This window comes from Cicer arietinum, chromosome 6, assembly GCF_000331145.2.
Source record: "Cicer arietinum cultivar CDC Frontier isolate Library 1 chromosome 6, Cicar.CDCFrontier_v2.0, whole genome shotgun sequence".
Taxonomy (NCBI): Eukaryota; Viridiplantae; Streptophyta; class Magnoliopsida; order Fabales; family Fabaceae; genus Cicer; species Cicer arietinum.
The window spans coordinates 13,989,959-14,006,192 of NC_021165.2; the positions used below are offsets into that span (position 1 = coordinate 13,989,959).

At 35.7% G+C, this 16,234-nt stretch overlaps 4 protein-coding genes across 12 annotated transcripts; 1 reads left to right on the forward strand and 3 right to left on the reverse strand.

The window, feature by feature from the left end:
• Positions 1–241: 241 nt before the first annotated feature.
• On the reverse strand, positions 242–1,858 carry LOC101493112 (uncharacterized). Its single transcript, XM_004504817.4, has one exon. The coding sequence runs from the start codon at positions 1,730–1,732 to the stop codon at positions 392–394; it is 1,341 nt and encodes a 446-aa protein (XP_004504874.1). The 5' UTR covers positions 1,733–1,858; the 3' UTR covers positions 242–391.
• Positions 1,859–2,578: 720 nt separating this feature from the next.
• LOC101492781 (phosphoglycerate mutase-like protein 1) lies at positions 2,579–7,766 on the reverse strand. Of its 6 annotated transcripts, XM_012717002.3 has the most exons (9): positions 7,561–7,766; positions 7,169–7,428; positions 5,735–5,900; positions 4,528–4,602; positions 4,284–4,372; positions 3,442–3,561; positions 3,160–3,204; positions 2,949–3,069; positions 2,579–2,844 (listed from the first exon to the last, which is right to left on the reverse strand). In XM_012717002.3, exons 2-8 carry the CDS (start codon positions 7,414–7,416, stop codon positions 2,976–2,978), a joined length of 837 nt encoding a protein of 278 aa, XP_012572456.1. In that variant the 5' UTR covers positions 7,417–7,428; positions 7,561–7,766; the 3' UTR covers positions 2,579–2,844; positions 2,949–2,975. The 6 variants fall into 6 exon arrangements, 5 of the variants coding, with proteins under 5 accessions (XP_012572456.1, XP_012572455.1, XP_073225976.1 ...); XM_012717001.3 differs by lacking the exon at positions 2,579–2,844 and having other exon boundaries at positions 2,846–3,069; XM_073369875.1 differs by lacking the exon at positions 2,579–2,844 and having other exon boundaries at positions 2,846–3,069; positions 3,160–3,262.
• Positions 7,767–9,565: 1,799 nt separating this feature from the next.
• LOC101493441 (protein trichome birefringence-like 12) lies at positions 9,566–12,336 on the forward strand. Of its 4 annotated transcripts, none has more exons than XM_027335525.2 (4): positions 9,566–10,178; positions 10,484–10,621; positions 11,115–11,364; positions 11,516–11,641. In XM_027335525.2, exons 1-4 carry the CDS (start codon positions 9,658–9,660, stop codon positions 11,585–11,587), a joined length of 981 nt encoding a protein of 326 aa, XP_027191326.1. In that variant the 5' UTR covers positions 9,566–9,657; the 3' UTR covers positions 11,588–11,641. The 4 variants fall into 4 exon arrangements, with proteins under 4 accessions (XP_027191326.1, XP_004504876.1, XP_027191327.1 ...); XM_004504819.4 differs by having other exon boundaries at positions 9,567–10,178; positions 11,615–11,766; XM_027335526.2 differs by having other exon boundaries at positions 9,567–10,178; positions 11,555–11,692.
• A 932-nt stretch (positions 12,337–13,268) lies between these two features.
• LOC101493972 (glutamyl-tRNA reductase 2, chloroplastic-like) lies at positions 13,269–15,918 on the reverse strand. The gene is made up of 3 exons (XM_004504820.4): positions 15,457–15,918; positions 15,114–15,355; positions 13,269–14,772 (listed from the first exon to the last, which is right to left on the reverse strand). Exons 1-3 carry the CDS (start codon positions 15,668–15,670, stop codon positions 13,645–13,647), a joined length of 1,584 nt encoding a protein of 527 aa, XP_004504877.1. The 5' UTR covers positions 15,671–15,918; the 3' UTR covers positions 13,269–13,644.
• Between the last annotated feature and the right edge of the window lie 316 nt (positions 15,919–16,234).

The window sequence follows — 16,234 nt, forward strand, 5'->3', positions numbered from 1 at the left end:
GTCATGATTGCTACAGTTTTGTTCCTTTTGATGCACACACTCAACTCAAGTGTTGAGTAAATACATTCGATTTGTAGATTAGAAACGTCGCTGGTATTTTGACACTTTTTTAAGTTTGAATAAGAGTTATCACAGTTTGCAATTGCATAAATACGCATTTGCTTTTCACAAGTAGATAATCACTTTAAAAACGTTGGATTATGTGAACCGTGTTTTAATAGTATAGTAGTAGATGGAAATCTAAACAATAGCAATGACACTTTTTTGACAAAAATAGCAATAATATTACAAAAAACAAAAAAAAACAATATTCCAATCATTTAAATTTATAATATCGATCTCGAGAAGCAACGCATATCGTGCGTATTATTTGACATAATGACAGCAATAATCACACAGATCCTTGTGAACCCTTACTTACCCCTCTATTATTAGGATCCTGACCCACAGGAACCGTAGTCGGTCTCATGTCATTGCTGAAAACCGGAGCAACCCCTTGGTATTGCGGCGCGTGGACCATCCCTCCTGGCGCAGTATAGTAAAAATGTCTCCCACTTGCACTATCATACGCCACCTGCGCATACCCAGCAGCGCCCGCATTATCCGGTACACCACCTGGCCTAACTACATTGTATCCTTCCGCATACGCCGAGGGTTTGACCGGCTGAGTCGGTGCTTGACCCGCTGATGAAAACGTTGCTTGCTGAGGCGGAACACCGCCGTACACCTGCTGTTCCCGGTATCCATCAGAAACCATTCCCTGCATCGCGTAGTACCCCTGATTCACCTGCGCTGTCGGCGGACGCATCACCGGAGCTGTGTGATAGAATGTCCCCGGCGCCGGTATCATGTAAACCTGCTGGTCACCTCCACCGGAATTGTTCGTCCCTGAAATCGAAAAACTATCGGTAGAAAATTGCTTTTCTGGCCAGTAACCCACGGGATGAGGAACACCAGTAGGCGAATTAGACGGTGCAACTTTCTCTGACATCTTCTGCAAGTAATAATCGCCACCGGGAGCCGCGGCATAACCTCCGGAGAATCCATCTCCACTTCTCCGATACAAGGATTGTTCATTCTCAGAAACCTGCAAACGCTGTAACTGCTCCTGAATCTCAACCCTATCATCGGCGAGTGCACGTGGCGGATACTGAGGAGTCGGAGCGACAAGATCGGGCAAAGGAGCATAAGAAGGAGGGTGAAGCGGTGGAGCTAGGGTTTTATTTTCGAGGCCGAAGAGGAAATCAACGTTGGATTGAGGTTTAAGCGGGTCGGGTTGAGAAACAGAAGCCGAATTCGGAGATATGAATAAGAAAAGCCTCATTCGAACAGGTTTTGAAGAAGGACGATAGAGACGATCGTATTCATGCATCATGTGTTCGAGATCGTCTTCGTTTGTGACGGATATAAGAGCATCGAGTTCTTCTCCCGGAAGTTGGTACTTGAAGCTTAAATCTTGTTGAGATGCTTCGCATAGGGAGGAGAGTTTGGAGAAGAAGTGTTGAAACTTGATGTTGCGGTCGACGGCTAATATTTTGGTGTCGCCGCCGATGTAGGAAAGCTGATTGTCGTGGCTGCGTGGTTGGATCTTCCCGCCGTAGCTGCACATGAACTTGGCTTTGTAGTTCTGCTGCTCCTCCCATGACGCTGGATTGTCGAAATCAATATCTCTTGAACGCGGCGATGAGTTACCGGAATCTGGATATGACGGTGGATATTGATAGGTTTCCATTTGAAGAGTGAAGACCAATTAATTGTAACTGTGTCACACAAGTGTGTTTGCTTTATGCTTCTTTAGTGGAGACCCCGCGAAAGAGAAAGTAAGAAGGGGTCGTTTTTTCTGCTTTGATGAATTAATAAATATTAATTTTTAATTATTTTCTGCTTTTTAAATTTTTATTGATATTTTTCTAACGCACTGTTTGGTTGCTTGGGGTTTGATGAGAGGGTGTTGCGGTTGTGAATGCTATGCCATATTCTTTGGGCACGTGGATTGAAATCAGGTTAGAAGGGCGTTTGTCACGGGGAGGATAACATTATGTCTTGTAGTAGCTGGACTTTTTGGTTAGTAGGGTGAAGGGGGACCCGCATGGCGCATGGAATTGATTAAGAGAGTGAGAGTTTTTGAGAATTAGAAGGGATAAGACCGTGATTGATTGATTATGTATGAATCATCATACTCTCTTCTCCCTTTGAATTATAAGGCAGGGCACCCTCTCTCTCTTCTTCACCTTTTTGTTTGCACTTGTATCTGGAATAATACAGCTCACGTGAAAATTTGGTCTTTTTGGAACTACATGTTCGAATCCATTTTTCAGAAACAGAAAATGTAAGTTGCAATCTGAGTTACTAATATTATCCATTACGATTTTGTGGAAAACCGCAAGCAAAAACATGTTTATTGTGGACGACAAAATACGATCTGGAATTTTTGTGAGGCACGCGAATCAATCTTGGGTCAATTATTAAATAAAGTTAAATAGTATTTGCATGACGTAAGTGCTAAATATTTGAATCACTTAAGCATTTAACTAGATGTTCGATATTACGCCGGTGGTGTTTGTAGTAGAAAAATATATGTTATAAGAGATCAATCCATTCAATAGATTTCAATTGTCTAGAAAGATATTGTAGTTTTAAAAAAAAATGTTTGTTACACAAGGGAAGACGTTCTCTTCTTAAACTTCCCCAAGACCAATAAAAAGTATTTTTGACTGCGTTACCATACTCATAGCCTTTGATTGCCCACATGGATATATTTAACTTTGGTTCAATAACTATTTACCAATAATATTTCTAGCAGACAAGAAACTTTAGCAGCAAGGCTTGAGCACCTTGTAAAATCTGAAACAATCATGTTAGATTTCATATGAGTCATCATCTTCAAATAGTAATGGTTATATGTCCAGCAGTTCAATGTTAAATGGCACTAATGACTAAACACATACATGTGGCAAAACTAAGCCCCCTGTTTCTCAATGTTCTTCATCCACAACATCACTAGGTTTGTCTAACCCAGAAGGTATCTTGCCTGGATAGTTAGTTGTTGATGCCTCCGATCCTATCATACTGGATGAAAAACATATATAAAACCAATCCTTGTTAGATTAGAGTTTTTATTTTGGAAAAAGATCATATAGGTTGTATTTGCAAACTCACCTTCTATCCACAAGGACCATGGAGCGAAGCTCACAATTGGCATAGCTGCAAAGGTATGCCAAATAAGTCAATCATTTGCTTCAATCTACAAACTGACGAATAGCTACCAATAAGTGTCATCATGTTTAACACTATCAGTTGCAGGAACTTGATCCCAAATTAAAGAATTTAAAGCACCGAATAAAACTGTGCTCTACTACATAAGAAACAACAACTCAGTGCCTCATATAACAAGTTAATCACAAATTACTAGGTTGGAGGAACGAGGTTTGGAGAGCTTACTGCTGGGATATTTCTTTCTTCACCAAGGGGTGGCAATCATTTCCAAACGCAGTTAGAGTGTGAAATAAGAATCCACTGTGTGTCACAATAGCTATCTCCTTCTCTTTTCGTGTCCACAACCTGAAATGAAGTGAAAAAAAAAAGAAACAAATGTGATGAGAAATTTAATGGCAATTTGAATTATTATATCACAACGAGCGGGGATTACCACTTATCAGTTTCTTTCATAAGAGTAATGACAAGTTAAAAAAGCAAAAGAAGTTTTTCCTGAACATATTACTACGCGAATCTTCAACTAATGATAATAATTTGATATTTGAATTAATACAAATATATCAGTTCTAATATGAAAAAGAAATACAAGTTGATATCTAGTTTTTTGTCACAGCTTTGGACATAAATAATGTGATCCAAATTAATAAATGACGGCTTGCTGAAATATCTGATGAAGAAATTAAACAAATAAAATCATCTTCCAACATCGATGATCACAATAGAGTTCAGTGACGGCCTCAAGAATTACATTAACACACAGGCTGCTATATCTAGTAAACATCGTAAAATGCCGAAATTCAGAATATATTTCAGTAAAGATAAGTTAATTTTATCTTGCTGTTGGAACCATGGTCAAAAGGAAGTAAAGGGGAGCTTCTGGAAAAATGTGTAGGAATGTGTGAAATATCATTTGTGTTGGATGAAATCTGACACCAAACAGCCTGATTGTAGATCTTTATTAACTTGTTGATACATTCATATTCAATTTCAGTGTTTCTCACAAGCAGTATTAACAAAATCTTGCTTGGATTGGAGGTTTTGGATTATATGTAATAACGCACACATACCAGTTCAAGAACTTCAGCCCCCTAGCTGCGAGTTCCTCCTTTGTCTCTCTCACATTATCCTTCCACCAAACATCCTCATCACTGTCTATCTGAAACGAACACTTGAAGAGACTAATATAAACCCAAATGCAACAATCAAATGTTGGCTAACCTTTATAAAGCTCAAGACAGGAATAAGTTATAAGCTATCTTCTATAAAATTATAAACCACAAGCATTCAGGCACGTGAAGAATAAGCACTTGCCAGTGAAAAATCAACAGCAGGAAAAAGAAACTGATACTCGCCAACACTTCTTCTTCTGTCACAGGGATGAACTCCCTACATGAGGAAAAATGTGGAGAAATTTGTAAGGTTCAAAATTCATATGTGATATGATATGTCAATACTATTATCAAGACTAAGAAACCCTATTTGCTCATAAAAGATATACTTCTGATAATTTGTAGTTGGGAAAAAGAAAATAACGAAGCAGGATATATATGAATTGATTGCATCATTTCTCCTTTATTACTAATTTATATACATCTGATTGGGCTAAAGTTTGAAACAGATTTGGTTACACTCATTAAAATTGAAGAAGCTAGATCTACATTTGAGTAATTAAAACCACATCTGCAACACAAAATGAATCCTTTCCATATATTTAATGTCACTCGGATACTTTTCCAACTGAAATAATTGTCTCTTCAATATAGAGATCTCTTTTAGACTACAGTTGAGTTTCCCATCCTTTGTTCCATTCTCAAATCCCTGAACATGTTATCTTTTGTATTCCTCTGCAATATATCCGCCTGTGCCCATAGTATTTTGCAGTGGCACCAATAATATCAAAGTTCCTACATCTCAAAAAGTTATTAAATTATTACATTTTTTATCCAAAACCAAACAATTTATTTTTATTTTTGAAAATGAACATTGAATCTGAAAAGCTACATTCAATGTAAATCATTGTACTATAGATTTTGGTTTCATTACCCACACTACATACAAAACAAATATACAGAAACAGCCTTGAGGTTCATGTTTGTATTTGTTCTGCATGTCTAAAGTTAAGCCTCCTATCTATTAGCCAAAACCAAGCAAGAATAAAATAAACGGGAATGGGACTAACATGTAATACTGGTTAGTAAGTCTGCATTTATACACTCTACTCTAGCTCTATGTTCTACTATCAGCATAAAACAGGAATTACAGGATAAAGCCTATTAATTGTGAAGTAATAATATCCTTAATATTCCCCTCCTCCCTCTGAAAAGTAAGACTCCAACCTAATGGTGGGTTTGCAGGCAGCAGGCGCTATGTTAATAGTAAAAAGATTGTTATGACCACGACAAACAACCTGCCATGCTGAGATGAGTGTTGAACTTGTTAATTAACTCTAGCACATGTACCAGCATAACACACACACTCGAAACAGGTAAAAATATGTTCAGAATGTAGAGTTGCATACCAAATGTTCACGGCAAAGCTCAACAGCAACAATTGGTGGGCAATTATGACTTGAAATTGCACCACGAAAGCTATTTCCTGCATTTGCCACCATAAGCGGCAGCACATCCGTTTTATCATCAGTGTAGCCCTCACCACCAAATACTCCAACAGCTGTTTGCATAGTCCTGAAGCCATAAGTATTTGTATCAATCAAACAAGTTAAAGACTGTTTTTTGCCTCAACATAGTTACAAAGTAATTTTCGCAGGCAAAATATATTTGACTGCCTTTAGGATCCCATTTTTATTCTTGAGGAAATAAAAGCACAATAGGGATAGGATCTAAAAGTGACGGCCTGTGTTACTTTAAGTCTCTAAAAGTGCACATCTACAAAAATTGGTCCTTAAAAGTCACGAATTGGTAACATAATAGGAAGCAAATCACTCTGTCAAGTCTGTGAAAAGTGCTGTAAAGAAAAAGCTGATGTGAGATGTTAAAGGATTTTGATCCTCTCATTTTCCTCCCTTCTTTTCTCCCTCGTGTTAGGAGAGAGATAGGCACAAAAATAACCATTTCCTCCTTTTTGTTTGTGTAAGAGATCATCAAAATTGTTTTTGCGTCTAGATTGCCTACATGAAATCGCCAAACAATATTGCCTATTCGGTTACAGATGAAAATGGCTGAGAAAATTTCAATGTTTACGATGTAAAAAGCAATGATTTCATACAAGGATTCCATGTAAGCAATCTAGTTGACAATTTAACATTGAAATGCATTGGATCCTGCTTATATTCTTTTTAAGTTGTAAATCTCAATGCATTTTAACCGTGAGATGATGAACATAATCCCCTCATGTTTGATCCAAACATGAGAGGATTCAAATCCGAATGACATTTCACATTGGCATTACCATCAACCAACGGAAGGACTAACTTTCAAGAACCATATTTCATATAATATAACTCAAACACATAAAATGAAAATTGATTTAATTTTTATATACAATTAATGTAAAAAAAATTTACAATCAATCATAACCGTCAAATCTTTAAAGACATTTGATTTTAATCATAATTCGGAAGCACTTCTAAAGTCACATATATAATTGGTTGTGATGCTTTGATACACCAACAGTGTATCAAAATTAAATTGAACGGAAAATATGATGAAAATACATTATTTAAATTCCCATAAGTCAATGACATTTGATATGTTCCCAAAGATTACTTGCGTTATCAAATATGAATAAAATTGTGAATACATCCACAAAAGTCAACATTTCCAATTGAACTAGAACCACACAAAGCCGATAATAATTCTATAGCACCAAAATCTCTTATCGAAGGTGTGTCCCGGTGTTCATAGATAATACATATGATTGGAGGATTTAATTAATAAGGTGAGTAAATGAAATGAACAATTGCAAAAATAATAATAAGTAATGAAAGTAATACCTCATCAAAGGAGAAGTAATAACGAGATCAATCTTGTTTATCAATCCAGAAGAGTGAACATGGTTACGCAAATTATCAACTTGTTGCCATCCAAGGGGAGTAAGATGCGCATCGAAATATTCAGGATTCAAGTACGCTTTGTAGTTTTTGTCTCCTTCCACATTGTGAATCCCTTGCGCGTGCCTCACAAGGTGAATGGTTTTGGAACGATGTAACGGAAACAAACACGTACCGACGCTGCAATCCATACTGCTCGGAGTCTGATAAATGAACACAAATCAGATACAGTCAACGGTTGAATCAAGAAGAAAGAAACGCATAACAACAATAAGATATTTAGAGGATCGAGGAATAGAGAAAGAAGAAGTTGGTTGCAACGCAACGTAACGTACCCTAGCAGTAGCAGATCGAGAGAGAAAGCGGGAACAAGAGGAATCTTTGTGTTGTGATTGATTGAGTGAGTGCGCTGTAGTTTTTTATTTTTTATATTATTATTATTATTTTGCTATATGTGGTTGTTTTCTTTTTCTTCTTCTCGCTCGCTGCTTACAGTACTGCTGGATGTCAACTTGTTACTTGTTTATTTCCATTTCCATTAATCACATTAGTTATTGCTGCATATCCATATATATATTCCTTTATTAAATTGTATCTATCTATCTATAAATAAATATTTTCAAATAATTCTTTTATTTTTTATTATTCTAAAACTATAAATCATTGTTATTTATCATTCATAATCATTTTAGGATCATTATATAGAATTCGTTGTGTGACTCAATAATTTTTTTGTTGAGAAGTCGCATACATTATTAGGTATCACTTATGAAGGTTACATGATCTTTCATCGCGATATCATATGATATATGATGATAGAAACAAATATTAAATTTTCATATTTTGTAAAAATGAAAAAGCTCTTAAATGACTATATTCATAAATTAAATAGAAATAAAATTAATAATTAAAAGAATATTATCTTAATATCATTCATTACTCTCAATCTTTTCTATTATATTATCTACTTATCACATTACTCTCTATCACTTAAAGTGTCTATGGAGTTATGAATGTACACATAATTTTCTAAGATAAAAAACAAATAAAATATTTTACTATGAGTAAAATCAAAAGTTCATTTTGCAAGATAAAAACATATGTAATCCCAATAAAAGGAGGGATTATGTTACCTCCAGGCGGGGAGGGCGTCATGTGATGAATTTAAGTTGTTTAGTTTGGTGGAGGAAAAACTATGCTGTTGATGGATATGTTTAGGTTTGGGTGGAGAGTTCATGGGGAGGCTTGAAGGTGGAGGAAGCACGTGGATAATCAATCTCTTGGGTGTGTAGTTGGATGTGATAAGGTGGAAACATTACAACATTTATTATTTAAATGTCATATGTTTGCATGAGTATGGCCGAGTATTTTGGTATGCTTAGGTATTCAAAGTGTTTTATCAAATTTTGCATTCTCAACTTATTCATCATTTTGAGTTTGTTTTCTAGCAATAAAAAATGACAAATTATTTTGTTAGCTTACATTTAGAAAATTTGAAAAGCTTGTAAATAATGATAGGGATTTAAACAAAGAGATGCTTTTATATTTAAATTACATATATTAATTTAATCTTATTATAAAGACTATTGACAAATATTTATATATAAAGAATATTATTATTTGTAATGTTGTAATATAAAAATGATAACAAATATAATAATCTAACTATAAAGTTGTTTACGCTTCACGATGTTTTCCGGAAATGAACCATTCAAGTAGTAATTGGAGATCACTGCAATTCATACATGAGATGACACATATTTTTGTTATTTGTAAATTTTGTAAAATTTAGATTTTTCTTCATCATCAAGATAAATATGAGATAATTATAATATATTAATTTAAATTTAATATCAGAATTATATACGACACAAATATTTTTTATTAATTAAATTTAATTTATATTCTAATTTTTTTAAATTGTTTTTTTCTAAAAATACATAATTACATAAAATATTAAAGTATATAACTCATATTCGACCAAATAAATATCTATTACTTTCATAAAATCAAATTATTTTAATTAAATATTATAAATTTAAAATGAATTTGATTTATCTTTTAAATTAAATATAAAATTATTTGTATATATGACATATGGCTTTTTTGTAAAATCTTTTATTATATAATAAAATTATAAATCCATTGAGTGTTGTAACTTAACCTATCTATGTATTATTGAATGACTAACTTTTTCTTTTAAATTAAACTTGATATTTATCTTTTATTACACGTAAGTTTTAGTATTATTATTTTGTGTTTTGATTATACATTTATAATTTATTTTAATATTTGAGCAAAAACACTTAAACCAAAAAATATATAATTTCTTGAATTGAAAAAATTGAGTCTCTTAGTTGAAAGAGGAAATGTTTTAATCCCTACAACCGAGCACACAGTGTGGGCATGGATCCAATCCCAGCATTACAAGAATGTTCCCAAAGCTACCTTCGCATCTCTTCCCTTTCCTCATCTTACTAACACTTGCATCTCTCTGTTTCTTCTCTTCATTCCTCTCTTCTTCTTCTTCTTCTTCAACCTCACAATCACTTGCAATCTCCAACTGTAACCTCTTTAAAGGCAACTGGGTTTTAGATCCCAATCACACCCCACTCTACGACGAAACCTGCCCCTTCCATCGAAACGCATGGAATTGCATCAGAAACCAGAGGCAAAATATGAGCTTCATTAATTCATGGAAATGGGTGCCACGTGGCTGCGATTTGCCTCGGATCGACCCGTTTCGGTTTCTGGGTCTGATGAGAAATCAGAATGTTGGGTTCGTTGGGGATTCTCTCAATGAGAATTTCTTGGCTTCGTTTCTTTGCATTCTTAGAATTGCTGATGAAGGAGCACGCAGATGGAAAAAGAAGGGTGCTTGGAGGGGTGCATATTTTCCCAAATTCAATGTCACTGTTGGTTATCATCGTGCGGTTTTGCTCTCCAAATATCAGTAACATTCTCATTTACCAACTTTTTTTGTTTTTTGTTTTTTGTTTTTAAACTTCAGAATTTTGCATATAGATTGTATTTGGTAGGTGAAATTTAAGGGAATTATATTATGCTATGTACTCCATACACTTCTTCCCAGACACATTTAATTACTTTTATTTTCTAAAATTATTAGTGGTGGTTACCTGTCAGTGTCAGATGTCTATGTTAGTGCTTCGGTACTAGTTAATTGTCTTGTTTTACTTTGTTTCTTCGTTATAATTTTTGAAATGGCAACCTTATGTGCTAATTACTGATTAATCAAAGGTGGCAGCCAAAGCAAACTGAAGCTGGGAAGCAAGATGGATCAGAAGGTGTGAATCGAGTTGACGTTGATGTTCCTGCAGATGAATGGGCTAAAATTGCAGGTTTCTATGATGTCCTGGTGTTTAATACTGGTCATTGGTAATTCTTTATAATTTTTCGTCAATCTTAAAACTTTTGGATGATGCAGTACACTTGAATAATAGTTTTAGTTTTTACTGCCAGTATGCATTGCTAAAAAGTTGAATGAATTAAGTAAATATAATGAAAACACTGAAACAACTAAAAGAGATTATTACTTATAGCAACATATACTCTGATGAAGTCGAGTTAATTTTAGGTTGCCTTATTATTTTTGTCAACCTTTCGGATGATTGAGAATATAGATACAGATGTATGTTGAAGTAATCTTGTAATAACCATGAGAAGTTTGACTAATAGCTTCTCTCATAAGTTGAAATCAACGCCTGCACCTCAAATTGTTCAGAAATTTCTGATTTAGCTTCTACATAAACAACCATAATTTATAATAAACTTATCATGAATTTGAAACTAAATACTTGTTTTAGTTAAAGTGTTCCTATAAGGTAGAAGTTAATCCAAACTGAGTCATTCTTGATTTTGTCTTTAATAGGTGGAATTATGACAAGTTCCCGAAGGAGAAACCTCTTGTCTTCTATAAAGCAGGACAACCAATAGTTCCTCCACTTGGGATGTTGGAAGGACTGAAAGTTGTTCTTGGTAACATGATCACATACATAGAAAAAGAATTTCCTAGAAAGACACTTAAGTTCTGGCGTTTACAATCCCCAAGGCATTTTTATGGTGGAGATTGGAATCAAAACGGTAGCTGCTTGTTCAACAAGCCACTTGAGGAGAATGAGGTGTGCATTCTAAAATTTACCTTAATTTTATGCCTTGAAGTTTATTTTCCCAAATTTCGTTGCCATCTACCTGCATAATATGCACGAACATCAAACGCTACCATGCATATGATTTTTTTAAATGGCTTGAATGTTTCTTGTTTTCTGATAGACTTGTTCCATTTTGTTCTCTGCCCCGTACATTTTCAAGCATTGGCCTAAAGAACAAGATACTAATACCTGAACAGCTTGACTCGTGGTTTGAACCCAGGAACAACGGAGTTAACAAGGAGGCAAGACAGATGAATTCTGTGATTGAAGAAATATTACAAGACACAAGCATCCAATTGCTTGACTTGACACATTTAAGTGAGTTTAGAGCTGATGCTCATCCGGCAATATGGCTAGGAAGGAAGGATGCAGTTGCAATTTGGGGTCAGGATTGCATGCATTGGTGTCTGCCGGGTGTCCCTGACACATGGGTTGATATTTTATCACAACTGATCCTTGATGGTATTGGAAGAACTGGTAGGTTATAAAAAATTGAGATGCTGTCAAATTAAATCTTGCATATCATATACCATACTGAAATTTTCCACTGGAGATGTTGAGGGGCATGCTGCTCAGTGCTGGGACCAATGTAAGAGAATCTCGAGTTGAGCATGAAATGTCAAATGCTGATGTTGGATGGGAGAAAATCTTTGTTCTTCAACTTCTAAAGATGGGAGACAGCCACTAATTTTCCCGAGCAGAAGCTATATCAAAAGCGACTTCCTTTTAACTTTTTAAGTTCATTTCATCATAGGGCCTTGTCAAATATTAGCATTGAATTATTTCATTCAACTAATACTATTGATTGTGGAATCTTTTATTCAAAATTTTGATATTTAGGTAGTGCATTACATTAGACTGATAAGCTTGTGAAGGTAAATTTTATTAAGTAGTAAATGTGTTAACCCTTTATTTAATTAAAAAGCTTTGTTTGGCCGGTCATTTAACTTAAGCTTGTTGGAGTCCAGTAATTCGGTACGCTACTTTTTAGTGGTGCACCGGTGCATCTCACAGAAAATATTGTTCTCATGGCCCTTGTATTCTATGCTGGTTTTCACTCTCTATTTGTTCCTCTTGTGCAAATGCTCGTAATTGGAAAACATAGTCTTTAGGGAGTTATAAGTGAAAATAGTGCCTGAAAGATTGCCCGAGGGCTTTGGATTGTGGAGTGTGAATATATATGAAAACATTTTATGGTAGGTAAACAACACTTTGAGAACCAATTGCTAGCGGAATTACATTTCTCAACATTTTAAAGCCCTCTTCAACAAACAAGGCAAAATCATCAAGTTATTGATGCTGATGAACAATTGAATGATTCTCCATTAATTGTGAACACAAGCGACCAGTACACTAATGTTGACGGACTAGCCAAAATCAAACTTGTGGCAGTGACTCTATTAACTTTGTTCTAGGCTTGTCTTGCTCTGTTGTAGCAGTTGACTAGTTGTGAAACCGTTGGTAACCGATTTCTTTTAAATTGAATGGTGTTGGTATAAGGATTTGAGAATATTTCTGTCTCAAGATCATAGGAAAGGAGAGAGATCGGAGAATGGCATTGTAGGGAAGGGGTGAAGGAGAGGGGAAACGCAAGTTGAGTATGGCCTTAGATCCCTTTATCAACCAGTTTTTGTGAGCCACCAGGAGTTAATTTGAGAATGAATATTTGCATGATAAATTGCCAAGAAATACAGATTAGGGAAGAACAGAATGAACTAAACTTGTGTATATTTTAATTAATGATTAGAAGATCATATTCCACTCTTGCATTTATCACAAAGTCTCCTGAAACAATCAGCAAAGTTGTGGTTGTCTTACCATCCAAATTTGTAAGGCAAATCATGACCCAAAGATTGACAGAAAAAGTGATAAGATGTTTGAAAACAGCTTCTCAGACTAATATTAAAAATCAGCACTTGCAAATTGCAATGTTAACAATTAAAAATACAAGAACCACCTCTTGTCATGAGGAGCATGAATCTTCTTCAACTACACTCACAATATTCAGTATGGGGACACCAATGTCTATTCCCCTTCGTATAATGTTAAAAAAAGAATGATTAAAAAGAATGAGTCTCCTAAGGGCGTCAAGATATTACTGTAATGTACAAAATGGTGAGGCTTTCAGCCACCATGGGAATCGCATTAATCGAAAAACATTTTAAGAGTAGTTTACTTCTGACTCCGTTCCATCTTGACTCTGATCTTTTCTTCCATCAAGGATATTTCTGTCTCAAGATCAAGAGTAGTTTACTTCTGACTCCGTTCCATCTTGACTCTGATCTTTTCTTCCATCAAGGATATTTCTGTCTCAAGATCATACATTCTGTTAAGAGCACGCATGTTCTCAAGGACTTCACTAAGACTATTATTATCATTCCCGTCACACCTCAGGTGCTGCATGGGACCATGAAGTAGCTTATTCACAATACCCATACTAAGGGCATACATTGCTTCTTTGTGTTCCTTGGAGACATCACCACGCATCTTTGACAAACATTTTTCCAGCTCAGAGGCTCTAATCCTTTCAACATAAGCTCTAAATTTCTTAATAGTAGGAACAGTTTCAAGAGAGTCTATCCACGCATCAAACTTATTCAATTCCTCCTGGATTATTCCCCGTGCTTCCATAGCTTTCTGGTGTCTATCCTCCTTGTTAGCAGCAACAACTTCCCGAAGATCATCCACATTGTACACTAGTGCACTTTCCAGCTCCGACACACCTGGTTCCACATTCCTTGGAATAGATATATCAACAAAAAGTCGTCTTCTCACACCTTGGCCAACCGGAGAAAGCATCTGCACATTCTCTTTTGAGAACAAAGGGGACTCAGATGCAGTGCTGGTGAAGATTACATCAGCCTCAGCAGCACATTCCAACATCTCAGAAAGAGGTCTAAATACTATGTCAATATCCTTCAACTCTTGCCTAATGGCATTGACTTTCTCTTCAGTTCTGTTAACAACCACCATTTTTCGACACCCTTTAGCAGTCAAATGTTTGATCACAAGTTTCCCCATCTTACCCGCCCCAATTACCAACACTCTATCGTTGTCAAAGGAAGATTTTGAACACTTCATAAGCGCCAACTCCACAGCAGCTGAACTAACAGAAACCGATCCCGATGAAATGTTAGTCTCAGTTCGAACCCGTTTTCCAACAGAGATAGCCTGTTTGAACAAACCACTGATTTTCCTATCAAAACCAGGCACTCCTTGTCCAGATTTAACAACTTGTTTAACTTGAGAAAGAATTTGACCCTCCCCAAGAACAAGGGAGTCGAGACCGGCAGCTACTTCAAAAAGATGTCGTGTGGCATCCTTATTATACAACAAGATCTGGTGCTTACAAATCTCAGGTACCGAAACCCCACTTAACTGCAAAGTTATTAAAACAATGATACAAAAAATGAGTCAATCTCTTACATCAAAACAATATATATTATGCTCAGTTTCAATTGACTTATTTGAGATTATCTACTAACATAAACCCTCATGAGAGTATTTAGAGGAGCTTATGGAAACAACTAATGACATATTCATAAGCTGTGTAAAGCTAATATACATAAGCCCTCCAGAATAACTTATAGAACCAGTTTGACTTTATTTTATCTTTGGTAATAGAAATAAATTAACATTAGCACTTACATGATGCTAAAGCGCTTAATTAAGTAATTTATGGAAAACAGGGTTAGCAGAGGCGAGATAAATAGGTATACCTTAGAGATCCAATCGGTGACTTCTCTAACACCACGGTGTTGAGAGAGAGCAACAACATATATCTCAATTCGATTACAAGTGCTGAGAACAGCGGCTTCTTCAATATGATTGAGAGCACAAAGCTCCTGAATAACTTGAGGCCACTGTGCTTCTGGAATTGCAAGCTTCTCACGCATTTCAACGGGAGCAGTGTGAATGTTGAGTCCAATCACAATGATGCTGCTCTTCTCCTTCGTATACCCTAACACACAAAAACAAAACTCGCTCAGCTCAACAATTATTATAATTTATTATTTATTTCATAATGTGATCGCAATGAAACAATAAAGGAGGAGGAGTTACTGTCGGCAGAAGAAGTTTTGAGTAACTCGAGAGGAGAAGGTTTGGAAACGATGGCGTTTTGGGGAAGGGTGTTTTCGGAACGAAGGGTGCATTTGGGGGTGAGAGATAGTCGATGGGGGGTGAAGGTGGTAGAATTAGGAAATTGAGAAGGGGAAGAGAATTTGACGGAGGAGGGAAGAGTAGCGGCGGAGGATGAGGCAGCGAGGGCCGCCATGGAGAATGTAATGGTAGATTGGAAGGTAAAGGAATGAGTGTGATAGGGTGCAAGTGCGAATGGGAATGGGAATGGAATACTATTATTATTAAATAATAATGCAACGAATGGAGAATGGGTGCGGCTTATTTATTTGACCGAAGAAAAAGTGGAACTGGGTTTAGACAACATGTTTGGAGGAGTTGGTTGGTTCGTTCGTGTTTTGTCCACACGCCTACACCGACCCATTCTTTCTTCAACTACTCTCCTTCCACCCTGTTCCCCTTTCAATTTTCTTTCACTTTATTTCTTCAACTCAATTTCCTTTCTTTTTTTTTTTAAATAAAAAATAATCTCACTCTATTAAAAATATTAAATGAAAATGTCCGATGGACACTTTTAATCAAATATATTGAAAACCTCTTCAGCTTTTCTATGCAATACAAAAACTCATGAATTCATAACTTTGTTTTCAATTGGATCTCGTACTCTACTAAGAATTGCTAAAAACATATTCTTGATAAAAAAATATTATTCGGGGTAGTTTCTATGTTTTTTTTTTTAACACCAAAGAAAAGAAAGAGT

What these genes read in the sequence shown, in the direction of transcription:
- LOC101492781 (XM_012717002.3), bottom strand. Translation starts at nt 7,416, where the DNA reads ATGGATTGCAGCGTCGGTACGTGTTTGTTTCCGTTACATCGTTCCAAA. An exon ending in CTGCTGTTGATTTTTCACTG is followed by an intron (nt 4,373 to 4,527) that starts GCAAGTGCTTAT and finishes TGTTCGTTTCAG; the next exon opens with ATAGACAGTGATGAGGATGT. An exon ending in ATGGTCCTTGTGGATAGAAG is followed by an intron (nt 3,070 to 3,159) that starts GTGAGTTTGCAA and finishes TTTTTCATCCAG; the next exon opens with TATGATAGGATCGGAGGCAT.
- LOC101493112 (XM_004504817.4), bottom strand. Translation starts at nt 1,732, where the DNA reads ATGGAAACCTATCAATATCCACCGTCATATCCAGATTCCGGTAACTCA.
- LOC101493972 (XM_004504820.4), bottom strand. Translation starts at nt 15,670, where the DNA reads ATGGCGGCCCTCGCTGCCTCATCCTCCGCCGCTACTCTTCCCTCCTCC. An exon ending in CAAAACTTCTTCTGCCGACA is followed by an intron (nt 15,356 to 15,456) that starts GTAACTCCTCCT and finishes TTTGTGTGTTAG; the next exon opens with GGTATACGAAGGAGAAGAGC. An exon ending in TCACCGATTGGATCTCTAAG is followed by an intron (nt 14,773 to 15,113) that starts GTATACCTATTT and finishes ATAACTTTGCAG; the next exon opens with TTAAGTGGGGTTTCGGTACC.
- LOC101493441 (XM_004504818.4), top strand. Translation starts at nt 9,658, where the DNA reads ATGTTCCCAAAGCTACCTTCGCATCTCTTCCCTTTCCTCATCTTACTA. An exon ending in GTTTTGCTCTCCAAATATCA is followed by an intron (nt 10,179 to 10,483) that starts GTAACATTCTCA and finishes GATTAATCAAAG; the next exon opens with GTGGCAGCCAAAGCAAACTG. An exon ending in GTGTTTAATACTGGTCATTG is followed by an intron (nt 10,622 to 11,114) that starts GTAATTCTTTAT and finishes TGTCTTTAATAG; the next exon opens with GTGGAATTATGACAAGTTCC.